At 34.7% G+C, this 17,963-nt stretch overlaps 2 protein-coding genes across 2 annotated transcripts; one reads left to right on the plus strand and one right to left on the minus strand.

The window, feature by feature from the left end:
- The first annotated feature begins 380 nt into the window (after window positions 1–380).
- LOC100775526 (protein pleiotropic regulatory locus 1) lies at window positions 381–7,502 on the plus strand. Its single transcript, XM_003546313.4, has 17 exons — window positions 381–634; window positions 726–750; window positions 964–1,069; window positions 1,595–1,676; window positions 2,262–2,324; window positions 2,581–2,665; window positions 3,791–3,883; window positions 4,319–4,382; window positions 4,459–4,544; window positions 4,648–4,749; window positions 4,892–4,975; window positions 5,951–6,011; window positions 6,104–6,170; window positions 6,286–6,363; window positions 6,572–6,636; window positions 6,835–6,912; window positions 7,032–7,502. The coding sequence occupies exons 1-17, from the start codon at window positions 516–518 to the stop codon at window positions 7,202–7,204; spliced, it is 1,431 nt and encodes a 476-aa protein (XP_003546361.1). The 5' UTR covers window positions 381–515; the 3' UTR covers window positions 7,205–7,502.
- Window positions 7,503–9,462: 1,960 nt separating this feature from the next.
- On the minus strand, window positions 9,463–10,839 carry LOC100783404 (probable 3-ketoacyl-CoA synthase 21). The gene has a single exon (XM_003547333.5). The coding sequence runs from the start codon at window positions 10,837–10,839 to the stop codon at window positions 9,463–9,465; it is 1,377 nt and encodes a 458-aa protein (XP_003547381.1).
- Between the last annotated feature and the right edge of the window lie 7,124 nt (window positions 10,840–17,963).

The following is a 17,963-nucleotide window of genomic DNA, read 5'->3' on the forward strand; positions in this document are numbered from 1 at the left end:
TTAACATTTATATATATATATAAATTGTCACGTAATTAACCCAAATATCACGTGTGTGTGTTTATGTTAAGTTTAATAGTTATGGGTTAATTAAATGACTAATATGTCATCATTTTTGTTATTCAAGTATTGAAATTTTACTTTTAATCTTATAGGGACAAAATTGTTAACACTTACCACTTTGAAGGATTAATAAGTATTTATCCTATTTTTAATTTGAGGAGCGATATCAATCCTCTCAAACTTTTTCTTTTTAAATTGATTAACATTTATTAAAAATCATCAATTTTAATAGGTTTTATTTTTTAATTAATATTTATCTCTCGTAAGTTTATTAAAAATTTGATAATTTTTAATAAATTTTAATGAAACACAAAATAATAAGTGTTGAAGAGAGCATGTTAACACAGACGAGCTGTGGTAGCAGCTAGCGGGTGAAGGTTTCTCCGCCGCGCCTTATCACGCCGTCCGAAAGCGTCGTTGCTGCGAAACCCTAGACAGAAGCGACGCCGTAGATGGAGGTGGAGCCCGTGGAGCCACAGTCGCTAAAGAAGCTAAGCTTCAAGTCTCTGAAGCGCGCTCTCGATCTCTTCTCTCCCATTCACGGACACCTCGCTCCTCCCGATGCCGAAAGGTTTCGCTTCTTTTCCCTTTTCCTCACTCTCTCCGTAATCTCTCTCACACACCAACCAACGCTGATCGATGCTTCTGATTTTCTCGTGCAGCAAGAAAATCCGCACTAGCCACAAGGTTAGTTACTGAATCTCAAATTCCTAATCTTTATAATGCTTGTGAGTTTTGAATTAGTAGTACACTTGTTGCCGTTGGATTTTTCTCCTAAAACCCTAAATGACAAGATTGAATGGACCCTGGATTATTGTGAGTCCTTACTTTAAAGTTTTTTGGATATTTGGATTATGAGCTGAGCTGGTTGTGCTGTGTGGTTTTTGGAATGGAAATTAGGTGAGCGTGGAGTATGGCGGAATCAAAAGCACTGCTAATCAACCTCCTCATCAAGTTAGTTCTGCCACACAGGATCCAGGGCCCTCTAACACTCTTGCTCTTCCAGGTAACTTACTGGTGTGAGTGTATGGATTTGTTATAGGAAAGTTATTGGAATTGGTTTTAGGGTGGTTCCAATTTCTCAGCCATCTTTTTGGTGTGTGTGATTAACTTATATAGCTTCTTGCGGCATTGCCATTGTCTTTATCACATCAGTGTGAGTGTAGTGTTTGTGCGTTTTTCTCGACGCCCTAGGAGATTTGAAATTGACGTCCTTGTTGTAATAACCGTTAGAAAGATGTTTATGAATTATAGATCTTTTTAGGATTCTGTATTTAATGAATGCCTACTCCCATTGTATGTGCCTTTACATAACTCTTTATTCTTGATCCGATGCTTTTATTTTTCCCCCTTGTGTGTGTTATGATATTATGATGTACATGCTTTTGACATTTGAAAGAAATATGTTGATGTGCCCTCTAGCATATAGTGTTTTCAACATTTTCCATGTAATTATTCCTCAATAATAATAATTAAGAGAACCATGTTGTTAGTGCTCATCATGTTGATATTGTTTCTTATTATTTAACAGGTCCAGGAGATTCCAAGGATTCTCAGAAAGGAGGACCCCAAAATGCCTTGGTTGTTGGTCCAACTATGCCATCCACAACACCGTAAGTATATGTTCCTCCATTTTTCATGAACGTTGTGCATCTAGGCCAGGGGAGTTCTTTTTTTTTACTCACATAATCTGTTTGGCTCATGCTTATCAGGTTTTTTTCTTTATAGTTCTTGGATTATTTAAAAATTTATATTCTGACATATTAGCCTATATAACAGTTAAGATGCAAATCATATATTCTGCAAAAGTTTAATAACGAATTATGTAGTATTCAGTATTCTAAAATATTGTTTGAAGAACCTAATTGGTTTTCAATATAATAAAAAGTGTTTACTGTGTGAAAAATGATGGAAGTTTGCTGATGTGTGACATTTTATTTTCAAAAGAAAAATAAATGGGATTCCATGCATTGAGAAGTATGCTGTTCCATTTGTCTTTTCTTTCATTTTGATTCTTGCTTGTATTAAGATATTTTAATGTTATTTCTTGAAGTCACATGCATTATAAATTTGTGCCATTGTAGAAAGGAAAGCCATAGGTTATGAAATTGAAGCGTGAACTGTGTCTTGCAGAATGCTAAGTTTTCAAATAGCTGTTTTTGAAGACTGATGGTTTTTATGTTTTTGTTCCTTTACAGGAATGATACTGGCTTTCAGAGCAAAAGTACAGCGGTTGTTTCAGCCTCTGGTTCATCTGAAAGGTCCTGGCTTTCTCTTGATGCTTTTTATTGTTTAAAGAGATTCCAAGATAGATGATTTGTGACTTGTAGCTGTCCTTGTTGCATTATATTTTTCTAAGAGCATAATGCTCATTTTGTTGGTTCTGTACACTGTCTTGAGTTTTTTTCTCAATATGTTTATGCATTTTGCCAATGTAGGATTGTATTTATGTTTTTAGGATTGTCACTCTCTTGGAACAAACATTTTGACTAAACTGCTATGATTTCAACACTACAGAAATTTATCAACATCTGCTTTGATGGAAAGAATGCCAAGTAAATGGCCACGTCCTGTATGGCATGCACCATGGAAGAACTACAGGGTACGAACCTCTTCCCTTTTTTTAGTTAGATTTAATGATGGATAATTGGCATTGGTATTTGTTATTTTTCATTCACAGATTGTGTGAACCAAAAATTTAGTTGAGCATGTTTGGTGCATTAGTTAGTGGTTTAGCTGAGAAAGACCCCAGCTTAGTTCCATCATACTGTTGCCATTTTCTTACAACTAGCGCAAGGTTACCTTGGATTTACATGCTCAGATAAAGTAGAGTAATACATAGAGCTTTTTTATAAATGTTCTGTTGGACAACCCTGAATGTTGAGGGAATCTTAGAGCTTTTTTGCTTCTTTGCTTTGATTATTTAACATTTTTATTTTTACTGAACAGAATATAGCTATGATGATGTGCTCACTTGAATTTTGTAAGAGTTGTAAAGAAATATATCTTCAAAAAAGTTTAAAGTCTTGTGGTGAAAATAATCTGCAAAGTCTATTTTCTGAGCACCCAATCATGATTGTGATTAGTTCAACAATTTTAATGTGAGTTGTATCATTTATTTTGGGGGAAAAAGCCAATTAAACATAGTAGTTAACCCATACCTCATGATCTTTTTACTAGTCTTTCAAGCATATTCTTTAATCTACTTCAAATTCACAAGGTCAAATCTATTGATATTTGGGATGAGAGGAGTCTGAAGATGAAAGACAAACAAAAACTTCATCCTAGCTCAGATTGCTAGAGTTGTGCAGTACAGAACAGAAACCCATTTATTTGTTCAATTCATTATAAATTGGGATGTGTTTTGTTGTAATGTGGGTTGTGCTTTTAGACCACCCTGTGTTCTTAGATTGGCATGCATGCACTACATAGTAAAGAAGGATAATTGTTTAAATTTATTTAAAGCATAGGATCTTTAGCTAGTAGGAATGCAATTTCTCAAGCATTTGTGGTTCTATTCAACTTAGCAAATTTAAATTTTGAATCTCGTCCATTCTCTGACATAATATCTAAATTAAAATAATTGGTTTCTATGCTATTGTCTTGATTCTTGTAGTCTTTTGTTCTAATGAGGTCTTACCTACATAATTTTCAGAGGCCTTTTAAATTGTAATACTTATGATATAGTTTTAGTTGAGTGAGTTGAACCTTGATACATTTTCTGTAGGTCATCAGCGGCCACTTAGGATGGGTGAGATCTGTTGCAGTTGATCCCAGTAACACATGGTTTTGTACTGGTTCTGCAGATCGAACTATCAAGGTATTTGATCACAAAATGCATGCCATAGTTGCTTGTTATGAGAAGGCATGTTTATAAGGAAAATTTGGTGTCATGTTGAATTGTTGATTCTATGGGTTACTTTTCTTTATAATTTAATCTAAACAACCCTGTGTTTTTATAAATATTTCCAGATTCAACTTATCTGCTGCATATTTTTTTGGTGATTATAGGATATTTAGTGCCATCGCAAAATTATTTTGACCTTGTGGGATTGCTCTCTTCCTAGAGTTATCTTTATGCAATATTTTAATCTTTTATTTATTAAAAATATTGGTGTGTTATTACCATGAACTTGCTATAAATTGAAGCTAAATTTTTTGAAAGTTTATGAACTTATCATGCCAAATGTATTATTTTTCTCTGGCTCTATTCAAAATTAGTTGGTTTTTTTGCTCAAGTTGTTCCTCTGGGCAGATATGGGACTTGGCAAGTGGAGTATTGAAGCTCACATTAACAGGCCACATTGAACAAGTTAGAGGTAAGATGCTAAGGTGTTATTAGTGGTGGTAGCAATTGTGAACCAGGTTAATAATAACAATGTGCTTTTTTAACAGGTCTTGCTGTTAGCAACAGACATACTTACATGTTCTCTGCTGGTGATGATAAACAAGTTAAATGTTGGGACCTTGAACAGAATAAGGTCAAATCTCCGTTTCATTAGTAATTTTTCTGGACTGAATATTTCAGCAGTTACTTGACTCCATCAAATAACAGGCTACTAAAATACATGATATTGTATTTAGGTTATTAGATCTTATCATGGTCATCTGAGTGGTGTTTATTGCTTGGCTCTTCATCCCACAATTGACGTTTTACTAACCGGAGGACGTGATTCTGTCTGCCGGGTATGGATTTTGCTGATAGAGTTTCATTATTGTATAGTTAGATGAATGTGATCCTTTCTGGTAAATAATTTCGAATATTTTCAAATTTGTTATTAAGGAATAGAAATGTAAAATTTATGCTTTGGTGATGCTAAATTTTCAGGTTTGGGATATACGAAGTAAAATGCAGATTCATGCTCTTTCAGGACATGATAACACTGTCTGCTCTGTGTTTACGCGGCCGACGGTGTGCAGATTCTACTGTTGTCTATATCATTTTTTTTTCTTCTTGATATTCAGTTGTGCCATATATTGCAGTCTATATACATGCATTTGTCCTCCAACATACTTATATCTGTAAGTAGGGATGGCAATGGATAAGGTCTGGGTAGTGTCCTACAGTACCCATTCCCATACCCGGCCCCATATCTGCGTGGGTAGCAATTTTGATTCCCATTTCCGTACTTGCTGGGTACCTATATACCACCCGCACCAACAATCTGCACTTTACTTGTATATAAGGTTAATAATAATAAATCAATAAAAAATGAATTAGAACAATTACTACAATTATAGTAAAAAATGATTCTTAAATAATCCAAACATAACATTAAAAACATACACACATAATATTAAAAACAAACTAGCATAACATTGACTCGTCCAAACTCAAATCATAAGTAAACAAAAGTACAAAGATAATCATCCAACATAACGATTGTTAAAGTTAATGTTTTAATCGCTTAATAAAAACTCTAATAAAAGGTTTAGGGTTTTCCGCTCTCTGATAATCATCCAACATAGCGATTTAGGATTTCCCACTTTCTGATGGTGATACTGTTAGATATTAGAGACTTAGGGTATTAGTCATAAAAAATATAATTATTTTTCATAGAAAATTATATATATAACTATTTTGTAACATATAAATGATGAGTGGGGTGGGTTGGGTACTATAGTACCCGTACCTGCACCCATACCTGCGTAAATTTGTGGGCATATACGCATCCTGTACCCAGTCCCAATATTGTGGGTAATTACCCGCCCTGCTTGTGAAAACTGGTGTGCAGATTATCAGATTTGGTTAGTTGTAATATGATAAATGTGAAAACAGACTGTCATATAAATGCAGCTTTCAAACATGTCTTAATTTGTTCTACTTTTTTAAACCTTTATTTCCCTGCTCTTCAGAGGCCTTATTCTGTTCATATTTTGTTTACAGGATCCCCAAGTTGTTACGGGTTCTCATGACACTACCATCAAGATGTGGGACCTTAGATATGGTAATTTATGGCTTTGTTTTTCCTATCTTCTTGCTTGTCTATGTAGTGATTATATGCATAATCTGACACATGATGCATTCATTTTCATTCAGGTAAAACAATGTCAACTCTTACAAACCATAAAAAATCTGTTCGAGCAATGGCCCAGCATCCCAAAGAGTATGTGTTTGATATCAGTTGATTATTACTTGTGGAATTATAAAATATGGTTGGTTAGTTAAATTTGTTATTCTATTTTGTCTTATCACCCTCTTATTTTTTTTGTTGGCTGCAGGCAAGCTTTTGCATCTGCTTCAGCTGACAATATTAAAAAGTTCAACCTTCCAAAAGGAGAATTTTTGCACAACATGCTGTGAGTTCTTAAACTTATTTTTACCAAATTTGTGTGATTAGGGAATCATTAATGAATGGTAGGATCTTTCCTGGGGGGCAAAATGCCAAATATGAATTGTCTATACCTAATATTCAAGCTCAAATTATACTGCTTTAAGTTGAAAGATATGGTTGGAAAGATATGCTCCAATAATTGATGTCTTTTCGTTATTCTGCTTAATGTGCAGCTCTCAACAGAAAACTATCATCAATGCAATGGCTGTCAATGAGGAGGGTGTGATGGTTACTGGAGGTATGGAAACAAATTTAGACTATCAGGAAAGCAGTTTGTGGAATAAATTCAACTAATCCGTGCCCCAATTTTTCTTAGGCATGTGATTAGGAATTAATGCTCCCCAATCTTGATTTATTGTGTCATACTGAAGAATTTGATATGGATATTATTTGTCCCTTGCATTAAACTTTATGCCCTTTTTTCTCCTGGTTAAAGGTGACAATGGCAGCATGTGGTTCTGGGATTGGAAGAGTGGTCATAATTTCCAGCAATCCCAAACAATTGTACAGCCTGGTATCCAAGTTTGGCTGCTCTTAGATGATTAGTTATTTGCCACTTAGTTCTATCATACCCGTAAGATTGACTAGTATAATTATTTGCTTTCCTCTTTCCTCAACCTCCCCCTCTTACAGGTTCCCTGGATAGTGAAGCTGGTATTTATGCTTGTACCTATGATCTTACTGGCTCGAGGCTTATAACCTGCGAGGCTGACAAGACGATAAAAATGTGGAAAGAAGACGAGAGTGCCACTCCAGAAACCCATCCCCTTAACTTCAGGCCTCCTAAAGACATCCGTCGATTCTAGACATGCTCCTCATATATCTCAGGCTATTTATTCTGCCAATACACAGAGTGGATGTGCTATAATCTGGAGGGCTTGGTGTAAATTTACGTGTTGGGAGATTCACAGTTCTCTTTTAACAGGCTTTTATCGTCATTTTTGTATCATTGGATTGATTTTAAGAATATTCCTACATAGATCCGTCCGTATTTCTATAGCTTTCCTACAAGGCGTCTTCCTTGTAGAATTGAATAGAATGATGCATTTTAGCTTTTGGAGAAGTTAAAAGTTAAAGTATATAAATTGATTTTAATTTATTAAAGAAGTTTGATTTGTTTTATTATTTTGTTTTCTTATAGGTATTTATTGAAAAACTTGTCTAAATTGAGCATTAATGTCCCAGTTGACTTGATTTTTTTAAATCTCCATGCTTTATTTATTTTGGGAGTCTGGATGACGTTAATACCATGTCTAATGATGGGGATTTTCTTTCTATATCAGTCATTTTTCTTCTACACCCAGCACTGAGAGTGAAAAATCAAAAACATCCTTAGGTAAGGTCATTATGGTATTATGGATTCACAATCCTTAGGCTATTATGGATTATCAATTCGTAAGGTTATTATGGATTTACAATATGTAAGGTTATTATGGATTCATAACTTTGGTGTTATTAACACGACATTCTAATCAACTGAGTTAATAGGTTAATTATGTTAAAAAATAATTAATGTTGTTATATATAATGAAATTTTTTAATGTATATTTAATACACATAAGTTTACATAATAATTAATTTTTATTGAATAATTAACTTTTTTACATGTATAAATTTTTATTAAACCTATGATTTTATTTCAAATTTACATTGTAAAAAATTACATTATTAGATCAAAATTAATTGTTATAAAATTTATTATGTAAACTTATGTGTATTAAATATATATTAGAAATTTTAGTATTATATGTACGATATTAATTATTTTATAACATAATTGATCTATTAATCCATATGGTTATAGCGTCACAGGTTCAAGATCTATATGGACCATTAATTTTAAATTATTTTGTAAAATATTTTTAACAATCCTTAAGGATCTATATGAAATGTTGAAATTGTCAAAAATGTGCTGGGTATAGAAGAAAAAGGATGGATTCAGGAAGAGAATCCTGTGAAATATCCCATTGTCAATAATATGTGGCCCATGCTATTTACACCATCGTTTTGCTCTTCATATTTCCAATTTTTTGGGTTATTTTGAAATATCCAAACTACTCTCATTTTCACCTTCATTCTTCTCTCTTTCGGGTGTTGTTAGGTGCACCAGACATATTACTTATACACCCAGCATTAAACAAAATTCCAAAAATACCCTTAAGGAAGGGTAAAACGGAAAAATCACGCAACTGCTAGGTGTACCAATAATTTTACTGGGTGCACCTAGCAATGCCTCTCTCTTCCTTGCACCCTCCTTTTGTCTAGCCAACCCTCCCCCTCTTGGCACCCACTTTTATTTTCATGGTAAAATATGTTTTTTTTTTCCCTTTCAAAATATGTTATATTTGATTTTAGTCCCTCTAAAATTGTGTGTTTTGTCCCTTTATCACTTTTGATCTTTTAAGTGGTTTAGATAATACAAAGACAAAAAGTTATTTAGATGGCGCTTGAAAGGCTAAAAATGATATATTTAAAAATTACAGGGATCAAAATTTAGAGGGATAAAAAATATTTTACCTTTTATTTCTCTTATTTTCAAAGTCATCTTTTTCCCCACTTTTCACATATCTCACATCTTCATAATCTCTTACACTAACATTTATGGATAAAAAATATATTATGCATGTATAACCGTGGAAGCATTACGATTAACTACGGTATTTACACTGATTTACAAGGGATTTGGCCCTCTACAATGAGTATATATAGAGTTCAAACTGCTTGGCTAATCAGGTTTTATATAAGGTCGTCAATCTCTAGTTTTCATTCTTGTTCAACATTTTAAATATATGCGTTAATAATACATTGAACTTTGTAATTGAAGTCCTATTGCGATTTTATAGCATCTGTAGATAGGAAAGTGACTTGCACACAAAAATTTACACCATTAAAAGCAATTCTTAACACGTAGTTATTGGTTAAGTGAATAAATAGATTGGTTATCGAACTTCAACTACAGTGGACACAGTATTTTTTTTCTCTTCAAATTAAATATTACATTTGGGAAGGAATATAAGATGTTGGAGCTTGAAATTTAGACCCAAATCCACAATGATCAGTATCCTCAGTTTTTTCTCACAATATCCAAAGGGTACGAGTGAATTGTATCCCTCCATGCAGTGGCAGTGTCTGGCTTCACGTCACAAACACACTTCCACACTGCACTGTTACACTTGAATCCACTTCCAAAAGCAATTTGCCACACCCTATCCCCACTTTTCATCCTCCCTTTTGCTTCTATGTAGCTCAGCTCATACCAAATCGAAGAAGACGAAATGTTTCCAAACCTGTAAAGAGTCATGGTTGACGGCTCCACGTCCTGTTTCCTTAGCCTCAAGTTTCTTTCAACAGCTTCTATGATGGCTCTTCCCCCTGAATGTATGCAGAAATGCTCAAAAGCATGGTTGAAATTTGGAGTATAGATGCTTATTCTCCTTGAACTCCAAACTTTGCGACAAATAATCGAAAATAAGTACAAGAATTGCTCCCTCAAAGGCAGAACCAATGGTCCTAGTGAAGCTATGTTTTTCTTCAGTGCATCTCCAGACACATTTACTATGTTCTTTGATATTGATATACCTTCTTTGTTCTCAGGATCCACTTGTTGGTAGACACAGCCATGAGATTGATCATCCTGTGCAGTGATTGTTCTAACAATATGCTGAAGTTTATACTTTGCCTTGTGCTTATCTTGGACCCTACTAGACATCAATATAGCTGCTCCACCCATTCTGAATAGGCAATTAGAAAGAAGCATAGAAGGGACTTTACCAGTGTACCAATTCAGACTTAGAGTCTCTGTGCTTACTATTAAAGCCAAAGAGTTCCTATGAACTCTCAACAAGTCCTTAGCTAGACTCATTGATATGATTCCAGCACTGCATCCCATACCTGATAGGTTGAAGCTCATTATGTTGCTCCTCATTCTGAACTTGTTAACCACCACGGCGCTAAGAGATGGTGTGGGGCAGAAGACACTACTATTAGTGATGATTATGTCAATGGCTTTTGGGTTGATGTTGTGTTTCTCAAACAGGTCTTTGATTACTGAACACATGATTGTCTCAGCCTCATCAAGGGCAAAGGAGAGAGCTTTTATTTTGGGTATCTGAGCAAGAGATGGAGAAATGGATGTTTGCTCACTGAATCCTGATTTGGCCATGATCTTGCATTGGAAAGCAACAGCGTCAGGATCCATGTTGTCATAAAGTTGATTCTCTTCAAACATGGCAAGTGGTAGCCTATAGGAACTCGGTGGACAGTAGCAGGTGAAGTCTATCAAGTAAATTGGTGCTTTTCTTCTGCATGCAAAGAAAAGGGTTGCTAGGAATGCAACCAAAACCACTGTAAAACAATGATAAGGCGAGGAAATAAGGTCTATGATTGTGTTGATATGTTGTGTCAATATTTCCAATGAGGAACACAGACTTTGAGGTTCCATTTTGTTGGAAGTCTGAAGTTAATTTTGTTTTGGCTAGTGGTTGGTTTTAGGCGTATGAGGTTGATCTTTTATGTGGTGATATTATATGGAGTTATGAGAGAGGAGATTGTCATGATATATAGTTTGGCATGAAAAGTGGGAAAAGGAAAATGTGGTTGGAGCTGAGCATGGCATTCTTTTAGTGTTTGCCTAAATAATGGCGTTGTGCACGGTAACTTCCTGTCACGCAATAAGAAGGGACTTTCCTCCTAAAGTGTGATCGAGGGATGTGTGTACAATGAAAATGTGAATAGTAGTAACAAACAAGGTTCTCTAGGATCGTATTGATTAGGGTAACCAAATATAATTACCTTAAAACCTCTTTCCTAATTAGCGACTAAAAAGGCTAAAACTACTTGTTTATAGATTCTCTTTCACTATAACTGATTAGGACATAATAACCATTTACTGTAAGAATCTATTAAAAATTTACTATGACATAACAGTATTTTCCTATTAAAACTTTACTAAGAATCTTATCTTATACTCACCCGAATATGAGCGTGGTAGTATTTTTTAAGCACCTCCTTTGCCACACACAACCTTGAATAGAGGATTCTAAAACTCTTAGTCTAGTAGAGCATCCTCCAACTATTTATTATGTTATTCGTATTGGTACAGTCCAAAAGTTAATACTCATTGGAGTCAAAATCAAAGAGGACCGAATGGATAGGAAGTGAGAAGTAGTAACAATGAATTGGCTGGTAATGCCACCTATTCAACATGTTAGAGGAATGAATTTCATGTTACCTGCAAGTACATGACGTCTCGAAATCTCATTCATTCTCATGTTACTTTCATGCACACTTCTAGGTCCTTGTTACAACCAATACCAAGATAGAGGGATAGGCTCGTAGATTGTACAGTTACAGCATTTTAATTACAAACGATACTAGAAAAAAATTAAACAAAATCTTTGAGTATAATTAATCCTAGAAGAAAAAAAACTAATAATCTCTGGGCTGGGACGAGTAATATTGGTTGTTATTAGGCTGGGTAGCTTATTTCACGTTTTGGGATTTAGTTTGGAATAGGAAGCTAGTCCACCTTTTGCCAAGCAAAGTGAACGCCACAATTTTTTAACCTTAACACATGGTTGATTCAGCTTGAATCTTGAGAAATGATCGTTTGTTTTGCAAAGTTCTTATGAGGCTAACAAGAATAAATTATTTCTCCGAAATAAATTAAGCTAAACAGGTACTTACTCAGTTTTTTATCCTCTTTCTTCACCTTCACAAACAAACACACTGACCTAAGCCTCAGTAGGAGTCATTTATCTTGTCACTCAATCAGACAAATAAGTAGACTGAGAAAGCTTTCTCTTCTGTAATTAATTCATGTAACTTAAAGCATGCAAAAACTGCATACCTTATCCGCATTTAAAGGTACTTGATGAAATGGATGCGTCAATAAACTTGTTTTTCACGTAACTTACACATAATCACAACCAAGGCAGAACAGGAGGTGTCATCCAGTCCAATCAGTGCATTTCAATCTCAAAGAGTGCCCAAAAGTTTACAAACAGAAACATATACCAAGCAAAGCCTTTCAAATGATCGGCACGAACGACGGGATAACTCTTGGTACCAAGATAATAAAAGAAATCTCAATTTTCAGTGTAAGACGAAATAACAATTTTATGCATCCACAAGAAATTGACGAATGATGACCTAACATTTTTTTTGAAAAAAAACTCCAAGTTTGATTAAGAGTTATACAACTTTTGACTGAGTTATTACTGACTTCAAAGTCAGTTTTCTGTAAATAATTTCTGATTTTCTTTATTTCTTAATTCAACTAGGAGTTCTTCATATTCCCAGTCCATCTGGAAGAGTAAAAACTGGTGGAAGACCCTTTCTCCTTTTTGGTGTGGCTGTAGCCGCTTTGTGTCCTTTTTGGTGCCTATCTGGTTCACTTCTTGCTGATCATATGGAGGAACATTGTCAATTATCAGAAAAAGATCAATATTTATAAGCCTAAAATATGTTTTTCATCTTCGTAATTATGAAAATATTTGGGATTTGCCCTTGCAAAATTTTCAATACGTTTTTCATCCTCACAAAATTGAAATGTGTTTTTTTGGCTCAAAGCAAGGTTTGAACATTCGAACCTATGTGCATGACTTTTTTACGTTGGTGATATGCACAATCAATTGAAAAAAAGTCACATTTTACGTCAGTTGTATGCATAACCGATGTAAAATACATCACATTTACATTGATTATATGTATAACCGATGTAAAAAGTCATTATCGTAAGTTATCCGAATCCAGACCAAAAAACAATACATTTCTACTTTGTAAGAAAGAAAAATATACTAAAAATTTTATCAGAATGAATTTCAAACATTTCCATATGAACACAAAAAACATATTTTAACTTATTTATAACTACCAAATTACATACTAAAATTTACTTTGCCCATCATATTTACATAACAGTAATTTAAAATCAGGTAAACCAAAAATTATGCCCAAAAGTGGTTTTTACTCTATCCTGTTCCAAGCTAACAGGTATGCAAAAGACATAAGTGGATAGGATTTTGGTGTTTGTACTTTGTCGAGAGATCTGGCTCATACTTTGATGCATAAGGACTTGGTTTGCATCCGTTCACACACATCTTAAGCAGTTTCTTTTCAATCAGTATGTGCATAAGCTAAGGGCTACTCAACAATGCAACCAAGAACTAACTCTCATGTCTACCAGTAGTCTCTGCAAGAGCAAACACCACCTTCAAATTGGTGAAAACGGATCCGATCCCTCACGATTATCTCTGTTTAATATTTTTGACACAATTGTAATCAAATTATGACAGTCTAGACAGATACGCAGGTTTCAGGACCGCATAGGCCAAGACCAACTTCTCACTATGAAACGTTAAATTTTCCTCTATTTCCTCTTCGGAAACATCCACCAAAACCAGATCCGTCAAGGGTGTGAATCCCCCAAACCTTCCAGCACTCTGTAAATTGATTTCATTTGAGCATGAGACTGATACGCTGCATTGAATTGGTGAATGCCGTCCCCCAATTCAACCCAACTCTTACCACGGCTTTTCCGAACCCCTCCCGTTTTCATCATCTGCCTCACTCTCTCAGCACCATCCCAGTTTAAAGAGCAATACATATTTGACAACAACACAAGTCTCCACTCTCTAAGCGGGATATGTTTGCAATGGCAACTTCACCAAGTTCTTTCTTTCTGTGGATTCTACAAGCACTCAAAAGTGCTCTCCAGATAACATCTTCCATGAGCCCTGCTCGTCCCAAGAGATCAACCACGGTTCCATAATGCTTAAGCTGTGGCTGAATCATGAAACGGTTCTGCATCATACCAAAATACTTGTGACCTTCTTCAACGAATCCACAGTGACTACAAGCAGTTAAAATCCCAATAAAAGTAATAGAATCTGGCAAAACACTCTCCATCTGCATCCTCGAAAACACCACATTCGCATTCATTGCAAGCCCATGAATTGCCAACCCACTAAACCTGTCTTGAAACATCAATCCTACCACACTTAGCATACATGTCAATCAATGCAGCACTCAAAATATAATTCAGCTCAACCTTTTTCTCTACCATCAAACCATGCACCCATTTGGCATTGCCGAGCCCCAAGGCGCGCACATGCAGTAACCACCAAAGCAAAGGTGAACCCATCAGGCTCAACCTTGTCACTCAGCATCCGCCGGAAAATACTCAACGCATCGAAGAAACGCGAGTTTTTGACGTAACCTCCAACCATGGAGTTCCACGTGACCACATCTCTAACAGACATTTTGCCAAACACCTTGGCACATCACACTGCCCACCTTTCATTAAACTCTCAATCACCAAATTCATGCTGAATAAGTCCAAAACTCTGGAGAAAACGTGAAGGGCAATGTGGGGTTGATGGCATTGAGCATAGATTGATATGAGAGATGCCACAATAGAAGGGTAAGTGGAAAAGCCTAGTACAACAACTCTTGCATGGATTTTAGTGGCGGTTCTGAAATCCATAGAAACTCTACAGCGTTCGAGAACTCGGTGCAGTACAGTGGGATCTGGCAAAAGAACAAAAACGAGGGAATGAAGTGCTTTACAATGAAAAAGATTCAATTTTGTGTGTGCCCTTCAAGTTCAAAGTGTGAATTGAGAAAAACAGCGAGTGTGTGAGTGGCACTGGTACCTGTAGCTGGCAATGAATAGTGAAACGGAAATGAGAGGGAATAGAAGGAAGGATGAACTTTGGTCCGTGATTTACCAAAACAACCAAACTTGTTGGCTCTATGTCGTAATCTTATCATCCTTGCATTTCATTCATAACCTATTAGTTTAGTTTAGTTACTTCCTCTCTTGTTCACTGGTTTTTCTTCTTCCTTTGAAAAATGTTTATTTTACAATGAAAGTGGTGTTCTAACTTAGTAGTACTATTCTATGTTGGTCACATGGTCGGCAGAAGAGATTAATTGACTAATCCTATTTAACATGGAGTATTAATATTTAAATTACATCGAGGCGATGTGTGCACATTTAGAGCATGTTTGGATTATCAGAATCAACTAATGTTTTCAGGAAGCTTCTAATGCCTTGCTTCTAAGTTGAAGTTGTCTTGTACTTCTTGCTGCAACAAAAACGATTCACACACTTAATATCCAATAGTAACTTAAATAGAATTGTCTTTAAAAGAAGATAATGGACATGATGGAGCCTTACGGGTGATATTTCCCTACCAGTAAAGAACATAATGCAATCTCCACTTGGCAAATTTCCCCATCTAGGTAGTTTTAAAAATTATTTTCCCAGATGGGGTTGTTTCCAAATTATTTGCAGCATGGGACAATTTTTTACGTGAAATGCATGGGGTCATGCAGCCAAACCGCCATTGCCAATGGCGAGTTTGGTCTCAGTGAAGGACTCGCCACTACCAATGGCGATATGTCCATGCAAGACACAAATCGCCAGTACGAATGGCGATATACACACACGCAAGGGAACCGCCAGTCAAACTGGCGAGTTTCATGGTCTGATGGTGCAGGCCTACGTCGCAGGCAGTTGCACTTTTCAGTGGCTAGGTGCAGGAGCTTTTTCAGAGAAAAGGGAGTTGCAACTGCCATTGGCGAGTTGCCTGCAAGTTGCAACTCCCATTGACGATTTAGGCAGAAAAAATAGCCATCACGAATGACGATTGTGTGCTTATAAATACTCTCACTCACATTTTCAGTTGTTCTTCAAATCAGAAATTCTTTCTTCTTTCACTTGTGTGGTCACTCACGTTTTCAGCTGTTCTTCAAATCAGAAATTCTTTCCTCTTTCAGCTGTAGCTGTGTGCTCACAATTAGTAGGTTTAAGTTTTCTGAATGCACAAAGAGCTTTGAGTTTTCTGAGTGTGTAGGGATTTTTATCCGCATAAAGTTTAAAGTTTGTTTGCTTGAACTTAAATATTTGAATCAGGTTTGTAATTTTGAAATTAATAATTTGTGTTATAATTTTTTTAACCTATATTTTTATAGCAGTTAGAAGGTATAGTTTTTAGTAATTCTTTAATTAAATTAGTTTTATATTTTTATTTCGTAATGTCCCGTAAAATAATTTGTATTATTATTTTTTTAAGTAATTTTTTATAGCAATTTCAATGTATAGTTTTTATGAAATTTTTAATTAAATTAGTTTTAATTAAATTGGAGGTACCTTAGGGAAACTTTACTGCTGCTTTGGTCAACAAATAGAACTCCTCCTATGAATCTGAGGATCCATGCACGGGTAAACCTTTGAAATAGGGAAACGTTACCGTCATGGATATTTATTTCTGAAAAATGGTGAGCCAGCCAACTTAATTTGACCACACTGCCTTGAAGTTCACCTTCACCTTCCTGTGATCTGACTCCCAATAATTCTTCACACAATTCAGCTCAATCAAGATTAGTCTGACCAATTAATGGTGCCCCCTCAGTATGAAGACCTAACAAGACTGACACATCTTGAAGAATAATCGTAGCCTCTCCGCATCTGAAGTGAAACGTGTGTGTCTCGGGCCTCCATCTTTCAATCAAGGCTGTAATTAATGAAGAATTAATTTTCAGGTACCCCATTTTCATTATCCAATAGAATCCTGATTGGCGAAGCAGAGGAATAATTTCCTCTGGTATTTCTTCTTGTCCTTGATAGATGGGTAGAGCTCGTCTGATATGTAGTTTCTGTCTGCTTCCCCATTCCAAACATGTTCGGAAACATGTTTAGGTTGCAGCCATTAGACGTCTCCTTCTATTGGCCAGACTTAATGTGTATACTAGATGAAGATGATGACGAAGATGCCATTGATGCTGTAAAGTTAAATATAATACAAAAAATTGACAACAAAAATTTTACATTAAAAAAATTAACAAATTTAATAGCTACACAAATTTAAATAAATGTTCTAAAATACTCTACAAATAACAAAATTACAAATTTAATAGCTACACAAATTAAAATAAATGACCAAATTTAAATACATAGATTTGTTACACGTACAAAAATTTAACACAAAAAAACATAAAATACTACCTAAAATAGTCTACAAATAAAAATATTAAAAATTACATACCTACACAAATTTAAATAAATTACCAAATTAAAATACATAACAAAATAAAAATTTAAACACATACATAAATTGTACACAAATAAACTTAAAATACTACCTAAAATAGTCTACAAATAACAAAATTACAAATTAAATAACTACAAAAATTTAAATAAATGACCAAATTAAAATACATAACAAAATTAAAAATTTAAACACGCACATAAATTGTACACAAATAAACTTAAAATACTGCCTAAAATAGTCTACAAATAACAAAATTAAAAATTAAATAGCTACAAAAATTTAAATAAATGACAAAATTAAAATACATAACAAAATTAAAAATTTAACACGTACATAAATTGTACACAAATAAACTTAAAATACTACCTAAAATAATTACAAATAACAAATTAAAAATTAAATAGCTACAAAATTTAAATAAATTACCATATTAAAATACATAATAAAATTAAAAATTTACACGTACATAAATTTACACAAAAAACTTAATTTACTGACTAAAATACTC

Source organism: Glycine max, chromosome 15 (assembly GCF_000004515.6).
Source record: "Glycine max cultivar Williams 82 chromosome 15, Glycine_max_v4.0, whole genome shotgun sequence".
Taxonomy (NCBI): domain Eukaryota; kingdom Viridiplantae; phylum Streptophyta; class Magnoliopsida; order Fabales; family Fabaceae; genus Glycine; species Glycine max.

What these genes read in the sequence shown, in the direction of transcription:
- LOC100775526 (XM_003546313.4), top strand. Translation starts at nt 516, where the DNA reads ATGGAGGTGGAGCCCGTGGAGCCACAGTCGCTAAAGAAGCTAAGCTTC. An exon ending in AAATCCGCACTAGCCACAAG is followed by an intron (nt 751 to 963) that starts GTTAGTTACTGA and finishes AATGGAAATTAG; the next exon opens with GTGAGCGTGGAGTATGGCGG. An exon ending in GATGTGGGACCTTAGATATG is followed by an intron (nt 6,012 to 6,103) that starts GTAATTTATGGC and finishes ATTTTCATTCAG; the next exon opens with GTAAAACAATGTCAACTCTT.
- LOC100783404 (XM_003547333.5), bottom strand. Translation starts at nt 10,839, where the DNA reads ATGGAACCTCAAAGTCTGTGTTCCTCATTGGAAATATTGACACAACAT.